The sequence below is a fragment of the Tachysurus fulvidraco genome, chromosome 1 (genome assembly GCF_022655615.1).
Source record: "Tachysurus fulvidraco isolate hzauxx_2018 chromosome 1, HZAU_PFXX_2.0, whole genome shotgun sequence".
NCBI lineage: Eukaryota > Metazoa > Chordata > Actinopteri > Siluriformes > Bagridae > Tachysurus > Tachysurus fulvidraco.
Genome location: NC_062518.1, coordinates 40,687,671 through 40,708,356, shown reverse-complemented (window position 1 = coordinate 40,708,356; position 20,686 = coordinate 40,687,671). Strand labels below are relative to the sequence as shown.

The following is a 20,686-nucleotide window of genomic DNA, read 5'->3' as shown; positions in this document are numbered from 1 at the left end:
ATACAGTCCTGCTGCTGATCCTAACACGCTTCTACTGCTGTGGCTCCTCTTACCCTCGGACCTGCTGGTCTGCTGTTGATGTTCTATGATCACTCTGCTCCTTCTGGCTTTCTGCATTATGACTCACCGCCTACTGCTGTGGATAATCTAGAGTTTATGTCCACAGTTCACCTACCTGCTTTACTGAGTAGTCTTATTTGAAAACCACACAAACTACAAAATTAGCTCATGCCAGTCAAATCACATAAATAGTGATAGAATGCCAAATTAGAATTTAAAAAGTTTATTTTTTAAAATTAAAATCTTTATACAAAAATTATTGACCAAATCTATGTATGCTGAGTTAAATCTAGAAAACGGTGAAATGTGAAACCCCTGTGAAAAGGGTTGTGTTAAAGCATGAAACATTATTGTGGTTTGGTTTCTGTTCGAGATGAGCAGTGTGGCTTTAACCTGTGAGAAATGTGGAAATGGTCTGTCATTCACATTCGCAGTAAAGCCAAAATTAAAATGCAAAACCTGCATTTTCTTACTACTGGTATTTTCTGTGGTATTTGCCATGGTTTTCAAGTCATGTCAACAAGCTTTTATTGTCATATCACAATATATAGCTAATGCAGTACATAGTGAATGAAGTCAAATCAAGTCAAGTCAAGAAGCTTTTATTGTCATTTCAACCATATATAGCTGTTGCAGTACACAGTGAAATGAGACAACATTTCTACAGGACCAAGGTTCTACATAAAACAAAGTCAGAGATAAGGACTTAAGTTCTAGTCACATAGCAACTAGTGCATCTGTGCAACCTGGTGCAAATATAGTAAGACAAGACAAAAAGACAGTGCAGGACAAAAAATAGTGCAAACCAAAAATATAAGACATTTCACCAAAAACACCAAAATACACACCAAAATACACAAATACAATACACAAAAACAGTGCAGACCAGTACTGTGTGTCCAATCAATATTGCATGTGCAGAAATACTGGAATGAACATTAGTATTATAGCAGCAGTTACATGAGGTAATGTATAGTGCAAAACAGCAATCAACTGAAATGTGGAAGACAGCATGTGCAAAGAGCAAAAACAGTGTGTAAAACAGCATGTAAGCAGTTTTATATGGTGTGATGTAGACATGGATGTATATTTTAAGTCATTGCAGTCCATACAGTTTATTGTGCATGTGTGTGTACTGTATGTATTGTGCTCAGTACAGTTCAGTTCAGTTATTGAGGAGTCTGCTGGCTTGTGGAAAGAAACTGATGCACAGTCTGATCGCGAGGTGATGCTGTACCTTTTTGCAGACAGCAGGACGGTGAAGACTGTGTGTGAGGGGTGTGTGGGGTCATCCACAATGCTGTTGGCTTTACAAATGTAGCATGTGGTGTAAATGTCCATGATGGAGGGAAGAGAGACTCCAATGATCTTCTCAGATGTCCTCACTATCCGCTGCAGGGTCTTGCGATCTGAGATCCCAAACCAGACAGTGATGCAGGTGCTCAGGATGCTCACTATGGTCCCTTTGTAGAACATAGCCAGGATGGATGGAGGGAGATAGGCTTTACTCAGGCTTCGTAAGAAGCAGAGACACTGCTGGGCTTTCTTAGTGATGGAGCTGGTGTTGAGTGACCAGGTGAAGCTCTCCGCTAGATGAACACCAAAAAATTGGGTGCTTTTTACAATATCTACCGATGATCTCTCAATGTACAGCGGAGAGTGGTTTTACCAACATTCAGAGACAGGTTGTTGGCTACGTGAAATGTAGGGGCTACAGTGAGGTTGGTAACTGGGTCTTGATGTGCCTCATTGCTTCTCTAATGGCTTGGGTTAGTTTGGCACTTGCTGTTCTTATGGCCTCCCTGTCTCCTGTTCTGAAGGCTAGGTCTCTATTCTTCAGCAGCGCATGCACCTTAGCAGTCATCCACAGCTTCTGGTTGGAGCACATATTGATGTGCTTGAAGACGGTCACATCATCAATGCACTTGCAGATGTAGTTGGCCACTGATGCTGTGCACTCCTCCAAGTTGCCGGAGTCACCAATGATTGCAGCCTCCCTGAAGATATTCCAGTCAGTGCACTCAAAGCAGTCCTGCAGAGCAGAGATGACTCCTGCTGGCCAGGTTTTCACCTGCTTCAGAACCGGTTTAGTGCATCTGATGCGTGGTCTTTATGCTGAAATTAGCATAGCAGAGATGTGGTCTAAGTAGCCAAAGTGGTGGTGAGACTCTGTACGATACACAGCAGGAATGTTTGTGTAAACAAGATCCAGCATGTTTTCCCCTCTTGTTGCAAAGTTCACATACTGTACTGCAATTAGGGAGCACTGATTTGAGGTTTGCATGATTAAAATCTCCGGCGATGATAAACAGTTCATCAGGGTGAGCATTTTGCAGATCGCTAATAGCCCCATAGAGTTCACATAGAGCCTCTTTAGCATTAGCACTGGGGGTAATGTACACTCTGACAATGAAAACTGTGGTAAATTCCTGTGGTAAATAAAATGGCCTGCATCTAACAGTCACAAACTCTACTAGCGATGAGCAGTAAATAGAATCAAGCACAGAGTTCTTGTACCATTCCTTGTTGATGTAAACACACACACCACCACCATGAGCCTTATAGCACAGAGCTGCATTTCTGTTGGTGTGAAACGAGGTGAGCACATGCAGCTGAATGGCAGTGTCTAGAATTCTGAGCCTCAGAGCCAGTGGTGCTCTAGGAAGGACTGGAGGCCTGGTTCTCTGCAGCAAGCCGAGGTCTTGAAGCCTTTCCAACACATCATCGTGCAGGTTGGTTGTTGCACGATTTCTGTATTGTATTAATTTCTGCTAGTCGTATACATGAACATCGCTGTCTCTTGTGTCCATGTACTAGCAATGGTCGGGCTAAAAAACATAAATAGCACCATATTGTGTCCAGACTGGCCACTGCATGCTACTACCATGCTGCCATCTTGAAATAAAGAATGAAACAATGTTCAGTGCAAACAGACAATACAAAACACTACAGGACAAATACACAAGATAGCACTGTCCAGTGTGCATACTTTATATTGTACAGTACATTGTGCAAAAATAGAGGGTTGTAAACAAGAGGGTTCTTGCAAACATATGTATGCTTATGTTATAGCAGCAGATGGATGAAGTAAAAACATTTGCAAAACAGCAATTGAATGAATGTGCAAGTGTGTGTGCGCGCGTGTGTGGGTGTGTGTGTGTGTGTTTGTGTGTGCGCTCGCACACATGCGTGTGCGTGTGGTACAACACTACCCGTACTCAATAAAATGAGTTTATAACAAAAGGAACATAACGTTAGATGTCAGTGTAGCCTTTTATCCTAAATTATGACCTTTTTTTGAGGAATTATGGTCTTAAATGATACATTGCCACAAATATGCCCCTAAACACAAAGAGCTCAGTATGGAAATAACATTAAAAGTGTCCATACCAGAATTTGGCCTCTTTGGCACTTGACCTCTGCCTTGAATTATACATAGACAACAACATTCAGAGCTTTTGACCATAAAATTCACGTCTCATTTCAGGCCCAGGACTAACAGTAAAACTGATGATCTGAAGAAAAAAAAAAAAAAAACGCACACAATTTTTTTTCCTGTTCACTTACATGCTGATCAGTTGCTGTTATTAATGTTACCAAAACCAAGACTGTTTAGTTCCTTGTACAGAAACCACAACAGCGCTCTCTCTCTCTCTCTCTCTCTCTCTCTCTCTCTCTCTCTCTCTCTCTCTCTCTCTCTCTCTCTGTCTGTCTACACTCTGTGCACTTCCTCTTTCACCATTTTTGGACTCATCTGTATTTAGCTATGTGGAGATTCTTCATGCTTTATTACTATGCACATTATGAGTTAATACCGTATAATTAATACCGAACCTTAATAATGGTCTTGACTCAAAAGCATGAATTTACATTTTGAACTAACTCTCTCTCTCTCTCTCTCTCTCTCTCTCTCTCTCTCTCTCTCTCTCTCTCTCTCTCTCTCTGAAGTGTTAAGTGTTTAAGAGTACAGGAAGTGTCGAGGCATTAACAGAGACACTTGTCGTTCAGTCAGTCAGACAGTCATCAGTTGGACATGATGGAGCTCCGTCCACTCTGTATGATGTTCTGTGAGTAAATGTTTTCTGTGAGTCTTCATTAGTGGTGAATTAAGTTTTGTTTGAACCAACCTAATTTCATCTTCTGTGTGATTATTTAATTTCTCTATAGCTAATGTCTGATATTTAATTTCATGAGAAATTAAATTCGGCTTTTTGTGGTATGTTTAGCTTTAAGCCAAGTGATTTTATTTGTAAAATATTAAATAGTCATTAAACAAACACTGTTTTCAGTAATTGTATCCTGGTGTCTCTCACATGTGCAGAACATTACAGCTGATTATTTTAACTGCTGTTATACATTCATACACTGTATTTGTTTAGGATTTTAAAATGTGTACTTTATTCTACATTTCTTTGGAGATCTTTTCTGCACTCTGTAAAGAGAAGATAGTTGATCTTGTAGATGTAAAATGTGGGAGGAGACTGTGGCAAGCAAAGAGGAAATCAAGTGTCAGTTTCTAAATGAATGATATTAATAGCCATGTCACTGGGTTTAACAATGGAACAAATTGGATGTTGATTTTAATATATCTGTTAGTGGTTTAAGCAAACAGGAATCAAACAGTACAAGAATTAATAAAATACTCTACTTTTGAATAGTAACAGTAAACCTCCTTCATAGTGGGCCACATCACACCACATCACACCACACTGCTGTTCATTATTTTATTATCATCATAATAACTGCACACCAACAAGTGTTTTAGCTCTAAATGAACCTTAACTAATGTCTGTTTCTCTCCCTACCTTTAGTGCTGACTGAACTCATCCTCTGTACACAAACAGGTGATTTAGGTAAGTTACATTTATTAATCTTTTTTATTTATTCAAATAATGTTAATAACAAGTGACACATGTAATGTTAAACTGAGACCAGTGGAATGTAATGAATCTTTCTGATGTGACAAAGACTCAGTGGTGTTGTGAGGGTGGGGCTTCGGGGGCTTAAGCCCCTCATGTACTGTCAAAAGTCCCTGGTCTTTTGAGGACTGAAAACGTTTTACACCACAAATAAAGTGCAATAAACTCGTATGTCCGTTAGCGCTTATTTTACACGTTCATTCTGCTATGCGCTGTTTTTAAGCTTAGTTGTCGAGCTGTTAAACAGAACAGTTCCCATTCTGGTCAGCAGGTGGCACTGTTGTTAGTATACGGCTATTGTACAGTCGTCATTCAATCATTCATTCATTCAGTCAGTAAAAGAGTTGGTGAGGTAATAATTACGCATCTGTTCTGCCAAATTGAACAGGTTTAATGTCAGTTTGTAAGTTTGTAGTTCTGCTAACATTAAATAACCTTGATCACTTAAATGTATTTTTACATCATAAATAAATTAATATACTTTTGTTATGTGGTTAGTTAGTTTCGGAGATAGGGCAATGAAAGAAAGTAAAGTTTGTAATGAATAAATTAATATCTTTTTAACCTTTATTTTAGGTGGATCAAGCATCCAAAATCAGTCAGGCAGTGACGATCTGCAGCAGCCAGAAGGTATGTTTACTGCTATCATTATAGTACTAAATCAGCACAATAAATAATGACCTAAAAGTTAGAAGTAAATTACAAACTCATTCAAGAATTCATTTTAAATCAAGTAGCTCAGGCATAATGGTGACTGGTTTGTCACCAAACCCTGTTTTTGCGTTTTTGTTTTTTTTTTGTTTGTTTTTTTTCAATCAAAATATTAGCTCCAAAACATTAAAACTATTTATGTGACTTGTATCCCAGATTTGTACATCATCTATACTACTTTATAGATCAGTCTGTGAGGATAGATAGCAGAAAAATAGAATTTTGAAATATTATTTTGTAATAATTTTGATGTAGGGAGATCTTCGAAACAAAAAGATGACCTAGTTGTGAAATTTTTGCCCAGAATTGATTGACGATTGCTGTACAGAAACAACTTGGTCTGCATGGCCATGAACTTGTTTAGCTTTTGTAAACATCTTGGTCCTGGCAGCTTGCATCTGTTAATGTAGTGCTAGAAAATTACAACGCTGTCTTATGCTGTCTTTGCTGTTTTCTACATGATGGTAATTTTTTTTGTCACAAGATCTTCTCAGTGATGTTGCACTGCAACCTACAGTGACTATAAACCCTGATACTCAGGCGTCCATAGGAGAGACTTTGACAAGTGACTCTCAGATGTCAGAGATGAGTGATCCTGTTACACTCTCTGTATCAGGTGAGTCTGTTAATGAATGTTATAACTTATATGGGAAAAGTTTCACTAGTTTTAGATTTTGTTCCAGTTTGGATCATATGCAAAAACAGTCTAATTCTTATGATTTTACAGCTATATTTTTCCCTTTTTTCTATTTTTAAGTAAATGATTCTTTTGATTTATAATCATTACAAAATATTATATTTTTTTGATGCTGTGACATTTTTCCTGGGCTATTATTCAAATTGTTAAAAAGAAACCTGACATTTACGAGCCACACATAATTCTTCACCTAATATTTAATCTGAATCTGTTATGATGTTATATATGTAATAAATAAATTAATGAGATATTAAAACAATACTAATGTCTGCAGTATGGCTCAGAATTTAAGACACAATTTATAAGCCACATCTGTACAATTCCCTGAAGAGTTAAATGTGCACCTCGACTCTCATGGATACACAAAAATTGTTCTAGAGCACCAGGGTTGGTTGCATTCATTGGAAGCACAGGTGTGGATAAGTGATTGTTTTGGCTGCAATATTATGCCATTGGGAGGGCACAGTGGCTTAATGTTTAGCACGTTTGGCTCACACCTCCAGGGTTGGGGGTTTGATTCCCGCCTCCACCTTGTGTGTGTGGAGTTTGCATGTTCTCCCCTTGCCTCGGGGTTTCCTCCGGGCACTCCGGTTTATTCCCCCAGTCCAAAGACATGCATGGTAGGTTGAGTGGCATCTCTAGAAAATTGTCCTTAGTGTGTGAGTGAATGAGAGTGTATGTGTGTGCCCTGTGATGGGTTGGCACTCTGTCGAGGGTGTATCCTGCCTTGATGCCCGATGACAGGCACAGGCTCCCCGTAACCCGAGGAGTTCGGATAAGCGGTAGAAAATGAATGAATGAATGAATGAATATTATGCAATTCCTTAAGCCCATTGCTATATGGCAGTGTCAATTCTGAAACATTGTAAAGGACCACGTGTACCCAATGGTTAAAAGATTGTACCCTGAAGTTGCTGCAGTGTTTCAGGATGATTATGCACCAATACACACAACAACAGTTGATATTGTGATCTGATGAACATCTGAAGTGTAGTGTATCATCTCTCAAGGCTTGCACAGTCACTGGATTAGAATATTATTGTATCAATTTAAGGTGATTTGGAAGAGTGTGTCAGGAAACATTTTTGGCTTCATAAGGAAGCCTTACACTATGATAATAAATTATTGTGTGGTCTAAAACCAGGGGTTTCAGTTTCATTGTACAACCCCTGTAGGCTACTTGGTCATGAGAATAGATTATTTATGTAGTTATGTGTTTGGTTGTTTGTGTGTCAGTTAATTAGCCTGTTTCTGTGTATTGTTATTTTTTTGCTTCAAAAACTATTTGTATTTTACAATAACCTTCTTTTCAGAAATATTATTTAATTATATGAAATAGTTGTGAAATAATTCTACACATTCACAGATAAGGCATAATGAGGGATTTATGGACTTCATGTGAATAAGATACACTGGGAAATGCACTGATATTTTAGACCTTCTACTGAGTATGCAGAGATTTCAAATGTGCTCATATAATTTTAGTGAAGTCTGCAGAATTCCCTTTGGCATAGTGCATTGTGTGTGTGTGTGTGTGTGTGTGTGTGTGTGTGTGTGTGTGTGTGTGTGTGTGTGTGTGTGTGTGTGTGTGTGTGTGTGTGTGTGTGTGTGTGTGTGTGTGTGTGTGCGCATGTTTTACTGTATTGATGTTTAAGTAAGAAACCACGACACCAAGGCAGAAATGATTTTATGTGTATTGCTGCATTTTTCTCTTCTTAATTTTTATTATATTCACCCATAAAAATAAATTAGTCTACAGAACATAGAGACTGAAGGTCTGTTTAATCATACAGCAGCTATTGTTTGTCCTTCACTCTGATCACAGTGAAGATTTAAATGTACTATTATGTGATATTATAGACATGATTAATGTAGTAAAGACTACTTCACATCCTGAACTGTTTAATTTGTTACAGAAACACATGAACTCACATTAAACCGTAAAGTTGATGTACTAACAGGAAACTTGCTGACTATTGTATTGTATTGAGATGGTGAAAATCTAATCATTTTATTGTGTTAGTAATTGTTGAAGGACCTAATATAATTCTATAATTATATAACTATATAATATATTTAATTGATTCTATATGTTTACATTTTTTGTGATCTTTCTATAAGAACAAGACCACATATAAAGCAAATCTACATAATCAGTGATGTTAAAGAGTCTCATAAAGATGTTTACACATGTAAAGGAACACAGTCATCAGACCCACAATACACAGAGACTAGTTTTATGGCTCATTTCATTTATACTGTATTTAATCAGGTAACATCTTGTTGAGATTAAAAATCCTCTTTTCAAGAGAAACATGGGCAAAAAGCAGCATGACAAAGTTCAAAAAGCAAAACAGACAAGCATTTATACAATAGAGTTAGCATAGCATCATAACATCCCAAAATATTGACGGCGATTGGAAAGAGCCTGGTGAGAATATCTAGTGTAATATGTTCATATAATTATAATGATGTACATTTATGTGTTTTGTTTGTTTGTTTGTTTTGTTTGTTGTAAGGTGGCAACACATTTATTTATTTTTATTTTTTTTGCAAAACACAAAGTTTTAAATACAAGAACATTTTTAATGTTCCCACTATGTTATAAAGTAAATAGATTCTGTATGGATTTGCATGTTCTTTTTTTTTATCCAAAACAATCCTTACTCTGTACACCTACAAAAATAAATTACTGTAGAGAGAGATTAGAGACCTGCATCATCTCACTGCTGTTATTCTGACCATCACTTCAATCACAGTGTTTTGATAAATAAATACTAAACTAATAAATAAGCTGTTTAGCCTCATCACAGAGACAGTAATAATGTCTCTGTGATGAATAATTCACATTCTGAACTGTTTCATTTCTAACAGAAAAACCTAAACCTGAACTCACATCAAGCCTTAAAGGAGATGTACTGACAGGAAACTCAGTGACTCTGTCCTGTACACTGACACCACAGTCTGCTGGATTGAAATTTTACTGGTCCAAACCCACACAGAGCTCTGAGACTGAGACTGAGACTGAGACAGAAACACACCAGTACATCATCAGTTCAGTCTCTGATGGAGGTCAGTACAGGTGCAGAGCTGGAAGAGGAAACCCAGTCTACTACACAGACTACAGTGATGTACTCTGGGTAAATGTTACTGGTGAGTAAGAGATTTTCTGTTAAGTGATTCTACAGAACACTGAACATATGAACAGTGATAGCCTAGTGGGTAAGGTGTTGTAATACATATCAGAAGTTTGTGAGTTTAAATACCAGGTCCACCAAGCTGCCACTGTTGGGTCCCTGACCAAGACCCTTAACCCTCAATTACTCGGTTGTATAAAATGAGATAAAAATCGATGTCGCTCTTGATAATGGCGTCTGCGAAATGCCATAAACGTGAACAACATGTGAACAGTTACAATGTAGAGTCAAGATCTGCCTGAGTGTGAATAAGTGATGAGGTTCAGGGCCTGAACACTTACAGTATAGTGAATAACAGATACATACACATGCATATATATACATACATACATACAGACATACATACAGACTGTGAACTATATATATCTTGAATTTGTTAGCATATTAATTCTCTATATTTTTCCTTATGCTTACCTTCTGTTCTATGTTTATGTTCTGTAAAGCTGCTTTGAGACAATGCCTATTGTAAAAAGCGCTATACAAATAAACTTGAATTGAATCGAAAAGATAGACATCTGATAGAATGTGAAAGATTAGAGAGTGAGTGTGTATGAGGGGTTATGAATTAATTATATGGGTGTGTGTGTGTGTGTGTGTTTCCATTCAGTACATGTGTAGAAAGACAATCAAATCAAATAAACAATGTATACTCAGTCATTTGATTTGTATCTTATGTGCAGTTTCTTGTTCACTTGCTGACATTCAGAATTTCTGAAGATGTCTTGTCTTATTAAAATAAACAGGATTATTAAACACAAAGTATTTCAGACAATAAATTGTGTTGAAGATACAGTCTGTACAGAATCCTGATTATTTTTAGGTCTGAGTCTGTATTAAAATTGTGATCTACATTTACTTCATCAGTGGTGATTGTTGTCTGACAGAGTTTCATCATTTACATGTGAGCTGATATACTGTATCTACACTCTGAATGGTTATCTACAGAATAGAAACAGTAATGATTTGTTTGTTTCTTACAGAGAGTCCTAAACCTACAGTGACTATAAACCCTGATACTCAGGTGTTCATAGGAGAGACTGTGACTTTCAGGTGTGATGTAGAGGAAGGAAGAGACACTGAGTGGACTTACGAGTGGTTTAGGGACAGTAACACATTCTACCCATATTCCACATCAAAGGAGTTCAGCATCAGGGATGTTACGAATGGTCAATACACCTGCAGAGGGACGAGGACAAGTGACTCTCAGATTTCAGAGATGAGTGATTCTGTTACACTCTCTGTATCAGGTGAGTCTGTTAATGAATGTTATAACTTTTATGTAAAAAGTTTCACTAGTTTAGAGAAAACATAAATTGTCCTGGAAAAAAATTAGTTGTCCTGGAAAATTATTATTTTTAAATGTTCTTGATCATTTAAAGAACAGTTTACAACTGGTCAAAACAATTATCGTTAGTAACGGAAAGCGCTCTGTTCAGGGACGCTGAGTTTTGACGGGTTTTTTGTTATGCTGTTTAATCTCGCTGTGACAGATGACGCAGTCTTGTGTTGGCGGTTTCAGGTGCTAGGAATGGTTTAAAGTGCTTGAATGTTTTCAGCAAATGGTGATGGGTAAGCAGGTTATATTAACCTTGTTAACCTGAATATCATGTGCAAGGGGAATGCACAGCAAACTAAAGCATGCATGAAGGCATTGGCCTGAGAAAGGAAAGGGTATTAATATGTGCAGTCTTTTTATTTTATAAATGTTGAAATTTCATTCACATGACAAATTATCTTTAAAAGTAATCCATCCACACAGTCCCCAAACCTGTTTCATGAGCGATATAAGAAGTCAAATTTAGATATTCTACTGACGCGATGCACAGCGAATCATACACTGAACAATTATTTGCATGCTCAAAGTGCAGCACAGACTAGTGTTGTAAACATAAGGTGAAGGCTGGCAGCATATAATAGGTTTACTTATATAAACTTAAACACGTTTGCAAATGTGATATTGATTTTTGCAACAGTTCACTAAACAAAAAGTTAAGTGACTTCCTTTCTATCCTTCACTAACCATAGTAGTTCCAAACAAAGCCGGAGTACAACATTTTTAGCAACGTACAATGGCGTTTCTTTGAATATGCATTTATTAACCAATCGTTTGTGAAAGTGAGTCAATGACACATTCATAAATACCGTCATTTTCTTTATTCCTAAATGAATACATATTTTGAATGACTCTGTTTTAAAGAGCTCTGTGTTTGTATCTGGTGTTTTCCTAATTTTATAGTGTATGTTGTTTTTAAGACTTCTGGAGAGAAGAACATATTACTTTAGGCCGTGAATCTGTGATCCTTGTCTTTTTTTCCTAAATTTGAAATGTCCTGGAAAAGTCCGGGAAAATGATCTCTGAAAAAGAGTGGGAACCCTGTACATGACAAAACATGTCGCCTGAGCTCTGACCTTATGCGTGGTAGTTATCAGCAAGTTAAACTGAAATTATATATTGGCACTCTAATCTGTGTGTGTTTCCATTCAGTACAGTTCATTGTCAATTATATATTGGCAATGAACATCACAGTGCCAAATGCACCAAATATAAACTTAATGTAATCATCAGAATCACAGCATAGTAGGAATAAGCATAAAAAGATATAAGCAATGTAAATAAACATTGCATACTATTACAAATTAGTTATTGATTCCATACAAGCTTTGTTGAACGTAAATATTTTCAACAGATATGTGTGTGAGAAATACTCTTAAAATGCTGACTCTCTGTGTGTGTGTGTGTGTGTGTGTGTGTGTGTGTGTGTGTGTGTGTGTGTGTGTGTGTGTGTGTGTGTGTGTGTGTGTGTGTGTGTGATTGGTAGTAGAGACTAGTTAAATGTCATATGTCTCTGTGTAAGTTCTGGGAAGTGGAATCTGGTGTGACCGTGTTCGTAGGCCATGATGTATGTTGGGAGATGAGTTCCGATTGATGGCAACAGGAGGAACTCAAGAAAATGTCTGTCTGGGTACTAAACTGGCACATATACAAAATCTACCCAATTCACTGAAGAGTTAAATGTGCACCTCGACTCTCATGGTTACACAAAAACTGTTCTAGAGCACCAGGGTTGGTAGCGCTGACTGGACTGTTGTGTGCCCAGTGTGAAGCACAGGGGTGGATCAGTGATGGTTTGGGCTGCAATATTATGCATTTCCTTATGCCCGTTACTTGTGCTAGATGGCAGTGTCACTGCCCAGATCTACCAAAACATTGTAAAGGAACACGTGTACCCAATGGTTCAAACATTGTACCCTTAAGTTGTTGCAGTGTATCAGGATGATTATGCACCAATACACACAACATGACTTTCATTTCATTGTACAACCCCTGTAGGATACTTGGTCATGAGAACAGTTTATTTACTGTATTTAGTTATTTGTTGTTTGTTTGTGTGTCTGTTACTTAGCCTGTTTCTGTGTATTGTTATTTATTGCTTCAAAATCTATTTGCAGTTTACAATAACCTTGTTCACAGAAATATTATTTCATTCTATTACTCCTGTGAAATAATTGTACATTTTCACAGATGAGGCATAATGAGAGATTGGTGGACTTTATGTGAATAAGATACACTGGGAAATGCAGACCTTAACTTAGGTCTTAATTTTTATTATATTCAGTGGCTCATTTTTATTCCCATAAAAATAAATTGGTCTACAGAAGAGAGAGAGAGAGAGAGAGGTCTGCATAATCATACAGCAGTTATGGTTTGTCCCTCATTCTGATCACAGTGAAGATTTAAATTTACTATTATGTGATATTATAGAGAAGATTACTTTAGTAAAAACTTCACATCCTGAACTGATTTATTTATAACAGAAACCCATGAACTCACATCAGACCTTAAAGGAGATGTACTAACAGGAAACTCAGTGACTCTGAGTATTGTATTGAGACACATTTACTGTATCAGTAGCGATTTTCTGACAGAGTTTAATCATTTATGTGAGCAGATATACAGTGCTAAATCTAGTCCTTATATAAATTCTGTATTTAATATTAAAATGTTATTGCTTGTTTAAATAATAGTGTTGGAAATTAAATCATATGGAAACAAGAATGATTTTTTTTATCTTACCAACAGTCTTAAACCTGTGGTGACTATAAAGCTTGATATACTAATTTTTAAGATTTTTTTTTTTTTTTTTAATTTATGGAGCTGTACTTTAAGATATAATAAAATATATTTAATAAGATAATACATATAATAGGGTAAATTCAACTGTATTGAAAGAGTTAAAACTAGCATTATTTATTTTCCAGTTCGATAAGTGAATGCAAAAACTCATCACACTGAAGGTCAACAGTGGAATTGATAGAAACTACATGACTCTCAGTGACGCGGGGTAAAAACGGACCCAACTGCAGGATAGCTAAAATAAACGGGGATTTATTAACAAAAAAAAAACACGAAACAGGACAAAGGCAAAACCAGACATAAAGACAATAGGATTCCGCGCTGCACAAGGCAACGTGGCTCAGTTAAATATTCAACACAATGAGAAACATCAGGAACAGGTGTGCAGAAGCAGGGAGGAAGAGACAAGGGCGGGGCAGGCACGTGAACACAGAACGTAAACAAAAGCACATGGCCACAGTCCAGTGTCCTGACAATGACTTCCTACATTTGGACAGATGTGTGGTCAGAAATTATGTTGTCATTATTTCAACAAGACCTTACCTGGTTAAATAAAGGTCAAATGAAATAATGACCACATTTCTGACCATGATATGAACATTGTTCAAAGTTACAATGAAGTGTTAGTTGAAGTGTTTCCTGAATAAGTAGGTCTTTTTCCGCCATTTGAAAATAGCCAGTGACTCAGCTGTCCGGACCCCTAGGGGAAGTTCATTCCACCTTCTTGGTGCCAGAACAGAGAAGAGTCTTGTAGTATAACTGCCTCTTACCCTGAGAGATGGTGGAACCAGTCGAGCAGTGCTGGTAGATCAGAGGGTGCCGAGTGCAGTGCGAGAAGTGATGAGGGCTTTAAGGTAAGAGGGAGCTGGTAGTTTTTGGCTTTGTAGGCCAGCATCAGTGTTTTGAATCTGATGCGTGCAGCTACCGGAAGCCAGTGGAGGGATCGCAGCAGCAGGACGGTATGCGAGAACTTTGGCAGGTTGAAAACAATCCGTGAAAAGAAGCGAGCGAGTCACATCAGCAACATGAGAGGAAAAGGACAGTTCATGTCCATGGTTACCCCAAGGTTGCGAGCTGTGGCTGAAGGGGAGATCAGATCGTTATGCAGGGATATAGCAAGATCATGACCTGGGGATGAATCACCTGGGATGAACAGCAGTTCAGTTTTGCTAGGACTGAGCTTTAACTGATGAGCAGTCATCCATGATGATATTTCTGCCAGACATGCCGAGATCCGATCAGAAGCTGTGGTATCTGAGGGTGGGAAAGAAAAGAAATTGTGTAACACCAGCATAGCAGTGGTAAGAGAACCCATGTGAGGAAATAACTTCACCAAGAGAATGAGTATACAGGGAGAAAAGAAGAGGACCAATTGGAGAGTCTGTGTGGAGATGTCACTCCCCTCCATGTTACCTGATATGATTGTCCTTCCAGGTAGGCGTCCTTCCTGATACAGTATGTGCGTCCTTATATTCCCAAGCTGATCTACAAATCCCAAGACTCCTGAGTGTGGACAAGAGAGTCTTGTGGTTGACCGTATCAAACGCTGCTGAAAGGTCAAGGAGGATAAGGACCGATGACAGTTTGGCAGAGACATTCAAAAGGGCTGTCTCTGTGGAATGAGCTACTTTGAAGCCAGACTGGTTGGGGTCTTGGAGGTTGTTCTGTGAGAGACAGACAGACAGTTGATTATAGACAATGCATTCAAGAATTTTTGAAAGAAACGAGAGAAGTGATATCAGTCTGTAATTGCTGATGTCTGGTGGATCCAGAACAGGTTTCTTTAGGATGGGAATAAACCTTGCTCTCTTGAAAATAGTTGGTACCTGACCAGATGCTATGGATCTATTGATGATAGCGGTAATGAAGGGCAGAATGTCTTGCGAGATGGTCTGGAGCATAGTGGAATGGAGTGGATCCAATGGGCATGTGGTAGGATTGCAAGACTGGATGAGTTGTAAAATCTCTTCTGCTGCTACAGTTGAGAAATTCGACAACGAAGGAGTGGGGGAATCAATACTGTGAGATGTAAGTGCAGTCGGAGCAGAAGTGAAGGTCCGGCAGATTTCCACAATCTTCTCCTGGTAGAAAGAAGCAAAGTCTTCTGCAGTCTTCTGGGTAACAAATCCCATTTTTAAGAGACCTGGGCAAGACATCAGCATGCCAAATTTCAACAAGCAAAACAGAGAAGCAATTATACAATAGAGTTTGTTTGTTTAATTGAGTGTTGTGAGGTAGCAACAGTACACGCTTTTATTGATGTTTAGGGAAAACACAGGATAAAACAAGATCATTTCTACCTTTACAAGTGAACACTGTATACGATTGCTTAATTCGGGACAAAACTATGTAGTAAAAGTCGATCAAATACGTATCTTCATTTTCTATCAACAGAAAAACCCAAGCCGACTGTGATTGTGACTCCTCAGAGCTCCGTCTACACTGGAGACAATGTTACTCTGAGCTGTAATCTGATGTCCACTGGATGGACGTTTTTCTGGTACAAAGATCAGAAATCAAATCCCTGTGAAGGCTTAGACACCAACACAACCACTGTGACAGTCTCTAATGAAGGACCAGTGAGTTACTACTGTAAAGCACGCAGAGGAAGCTACGACTCAGCGATGAGTAAACCAGCCACAATTACAGTGAGCGGTGTGTCATGTTTTCTTTTACACTACAGGTTTAATGTTAGGAAAACAATGAAAACCTAATTATTTTATTGTTTTAATAATTATTTGTAATAATATAAGTATATAATATATTTACTTGATTCTGGATATGTTTACATTTTTGTGATCTTTCTATAGCAAGACCAAAGCCTGAAGTGAAAGTACAGCCAGCTGACCACGGCATTGTGTTTACTGGAGAAACTGTCACTTTCTTATGTGACTTAAAGACTGGAGGATCCTGGGTGTATCACTGGTTCAGGGATAATAATGAACTCAGAAATGTTAAAGGAATGAAAATCTACAAAATCACTGATGTTAAAGAGTCTCATAAAGGTGTTTACACATGTAAAGGAACACAGACATCAGACCCACAATACACAGAGACTAGTGATGCTGTTACACTGACTGTATCAGGTGAGTGTGTTTTATGTCACATATTGTCTGTTTCTGTAACAGTAAAAATTATATTTTGTATAGAACTGATTTAAACATGTATTTTATACACACAATGTTTATTTGTAACTTTGTCTGAGAAACACACAGTATGTTAGAAGCTTTGATTCCTGCAACTTATGTAATCTTATCATCTTATTTACTTCTTAAATCATTTAGAATCAGAATCAAGTTTATTGTGCTCACACACACAAGGAATTTGGTTCCAGCTAATTACTGATAATAAACCACAAAACTGTGTTTCTTGGTTGCTTATTATTATTTTAACTAGGCTATGCTAATAAAGTAACAATATTAAGAAAAGATCTAGACCTGGTTATTGTTTTTTCTGAGATCAGTAACATCACAGAGAAAGAAACAATGCTTTTTATTTTAAATCTGATTAGTGCAGTAAAGATTACATTACTGCTGAACTGTGTGTTTTTACTCTAACCCAAAAACCTAAATCTGTACTCCCAACATTGTAAGATAAATTTACTGAAGTAAATTCAGTAAATGTGTTTAGTAAAAATTAAATGACTTCATTCATGGTCCATCGTGCATAGGGAATCAGAAACAAAGAGTAAATAGGTCATATGTACATTTGCATTTTGTGCTTTATTTTTTTATCCAAATTAAACAGAACTAAATCTAAAACAATAATAAACAAGTTGTTTAGCCTCATCACAGAGACAGTAATAATGTTTCACTGTAGAAGTGATTAGTGTAGTAAAGACTACTTCACATTCTGAACTGTTTCATTTCTAACAGAAAAACCTAAACCTCAACTCACATCAAGCCTTAAAGGAGCTGTACTGAGAGGAAACTCAGTGACTCTGTCCTGTACACTGACATCACAGTCTGCTGGATGGAAGTTTTACTGGTACAAATACACAGGAAGAGATTGGACTGAGACTGAAACACACCAGAACATCATCAGTCCTGTTAGAGTCTCTGATGGAGGTCAGTACTGGTGCAGAGCTGGAAGAGGAAACCCAGTCTACTACACAGACTACAGTGATGTACTCTGGGTAAATGTTATTGGTGAGTAAGAGACTTTATGTTAAATGATTCTGTACAACACCGAACATATTAACATGTGAATACAGTCAGAATATAGCAACATTTACACAGCTACTTACAGAGAAAACTATTAGATAAATAATTTTATTAAAGCGAGACAGTGTGAACACGGCTGAGCAGGACTGGTGTGAGTTGAAAGCAAGTGACAAAACACTAGTTTAACTTTGGTAGAATATGTCAACAAAACTTGTAAAACTCTTTTAAGAAGCTGCTCAGAGGCTGTTACAAAGCTTGATGAAGTTACTGCTTCAAAAACATCAAAATTCTCAAGTCCAGTCCTGCCTGAGTGTGAATATGTGAAGAGGACGAGGGTCCAACTGTTATAGTGAATCACTCAATCTGATGAAATGTGAGAGGTTAGAGAATGAGTGTGTATGAGGAGTTATGAACTAATTGCAGGGGTGTGTGTGTGTGTGTGTGTGTGTGTGTGTGTGTGTGTGTGTGTGTGTGTGTGTGTGTGTGTGTGTGTGTGTGTGTGTGTGTGTGTGTGTGTGTGTGTGTGTGTGTGTGTGTGTGTGTGTGTGTGTGTGTGTGTTTTTTTCCACTCAGTACACGTGTAAAAAGACAATCAAATCAAATAATCAGTTTATACTCAGTCATTCGATCTGTATCTTTTATGTGCAGTTTCTTGTTCACTTGCTGACATTCAGAATTTTTGAAGATGTCTCGTCTTAAGATAAGCAGGATTATTAAACACAAAGTATTTCAGACAATACATTGTGTTGAAGATACAGTCTGTACAGAATCCTGATTATTTTTAGGTCTGAGTCTGTATTAAAATTGTGATCTACATTTACTTCATCAGTGGTGATTGTTGTCTGACAGAGTTTCATCATTTACATGTGAGCTGATATACTGTATCTACACTCTGAATGCTTATCTACAGAATAGAAACTGTAATGATTTGTTTGTTTCTTACAGAGAGTCCTAAACCTACAGTGACTATAAACCCTGATACTCAGGTGTTCATAGGAGAGACTGTGACTTTCAAGTGTGATGTAGAGGAAGGAAGAGACAATCAGTGGACGTACAACTTGTTTAGGGACAGTAACCCATTGTACCCATATCGCAGAACAAAGGAGTTCAGCATCAGGTTTGTTACAGTCTCACATCGTGGTCAATACACCTGCAGAGGGAGGAGGACAAGTGACTCTCAGATGTCAAAGATGAGTGATCCTGTTACACTCTCTGTATCAGGTGAGTCTGTTAATGAATGTTATAACTTTTATGTAAAAAGTATCACTAGTTTTAGATTTGGTTCCAGTTTGTATAATATGAAAAAGTCTCATTATTATGATTTTACAGCTATATTTTTTTCTTATATTTCATATTATTAAGTAACTGATTCTTTTGATTTATAAAGAATCACTACAACATATTAGATATTCTGATGCTGTGACATTTTTCCAGGGCTATTAATTAAATTGTTAGAAAGAAATGTGACATTTATGAGCCACACATAATTCTTCACCTAATGTTTAATCTGAATCTGTTATGATTTTATATTGAAAATAGATTTCAAAGTTTCACTGCTGTCATTTAACAGAAAATATTTAAATGATAGAAAGTGATTTTAAAATAACACTAATGTCTGCAGTATGGCTCAAATTTAAGACACAATTTATAAACATCATCAAAAGCAAATTAACAGTTTGATGATCATATGCAGAATTTTAATACAACACTATCTACACTGCATACATAATTATTAGGGTATTTATGTTTGTCATGAGTAATTTTACTGTTGAAGAAATACACTGCTAACAGTTATTTTGGGTTTTGTTTTACAAAACTACATGTTTAACAATAAAGTGAGATCTGTCTCTCCCAGGAGAATTTGAACTTAAATATCTGTGTGTACAGATATTACACTATAATATTATAAAGGATTTTCTCCACTTATTTGAAAGTGAAATATCAAACATCAAATAATTTAAAGAACTCAATAATGGAAAACAAAGTAGAGCATCAAATAAATATACAGAATATCAGCCACTGAATTAATCAGACAAGAACCCCCAGTCACTGCATTAGAGTTATCCCTGTGGAGGGTCTGTAGATGTCTGCCTTTGCAGATACTGAAGACTTCTTCAGGTTGCACTGAGCCACTTTGTGTGCACATCTGCAGCACCAGCAGTGGTATTTTTACTGGATCCACTCTGTTATCTGTTGTTTGCTGAAGGACCTGAAGGTAGCGCATAGACTGAAATATCATCTTTGTCACAGTATGGCTTTCCCTCACTCTGACTTCTGATCTTCTCTCTGTCTGAAATCTTACTGTCACTGCTCTGACATTATGCTTTGTACTGTAACCATTCTGAGAAGTACAGGAGGTTATACATTGCACCAGGAGGACAAAACATGTCATCTGAGCTCTGACCTCATGTCTGGTAGTTATCAGCAAGTTAAACTGAAATTATATATTGGCAATGAACATCACAGTGCCACATGCACCATTCAAATATAAACTTAATGTAATCATCAGAATCACAGCATAGTAGGAATAAACATAAAAAAAGATATAAGCAATGTAAATAAACATTGCATACTTTTACAAACTAATTGAAACTAATTAAAGTTCTTGATTCCATACAAGCTTTGCTGAGCGTAAATATTTTCAGCTGACTGTATGTGTGACTGGAAACAGTAGAGTCTAGTTAAATATCCTATAACTGTGTGTGAATTCTGGGAAGTGGAAGATGCATGTTGGGAGTTGGAGTTCCAATTGATTGCAACAGGAGGAACTGAAGAAGAAGCTGTCTGATAGGGATGTCTGGGTA

At 37.3% G+C, this 20,686-nt stretch overlaps 2 protein-coding genes across 2 annotated transcripts in view; one reads left to right on the top strand and one right to left on the bottom strand.

Annotated features, from left to right (window-relative positions):
- Positions 1–20,686, top strand: part of LOC113645368 (titin-like) — a 1,056,738-nt gene that overhangs the window by 648,267 nt on the left and 387,785 nt on the right. Inside the window, exons 24-30 of the mRNA XM_047818848.1 lie at positions 6,231–6,306; positions 9,262–9,540; positions 10,565–10,831; positions 16,114–16,374; positions 16,530–16,805; positions 17,595–17,867; positions 18,828–19,103. Of these exons, the coding sequence (XP_047674804.1) occupies positions 6,231–6,306; positions 9,262–9,540; positions 10,565–10,831; positions 16,114–16,374; positions 16,530–16,805; positions 17,595–17,867; positions 18,828–19,103 (1,708 nt within the window). The remainder of the gene's footprint in view (positions 1–6,230; positions 6,307–9,261; positions 9,541–10,564; positions 10,832–16,113; positions 16,375–16,529; positions 16,806–17,594; positions 17,868–18,827; positions 19,104–20,686) is intronic.
- Positions 1–20,686, bottom strand: part of LOC113643804 (immunoglobulin superfamily member 1-like) — a 789,004-nt gene that overhangs the window by 457,517 nt on the left and 310,801 nt on the right. The gene's annotated exons all lie outside the window — the stretch shown is intronic.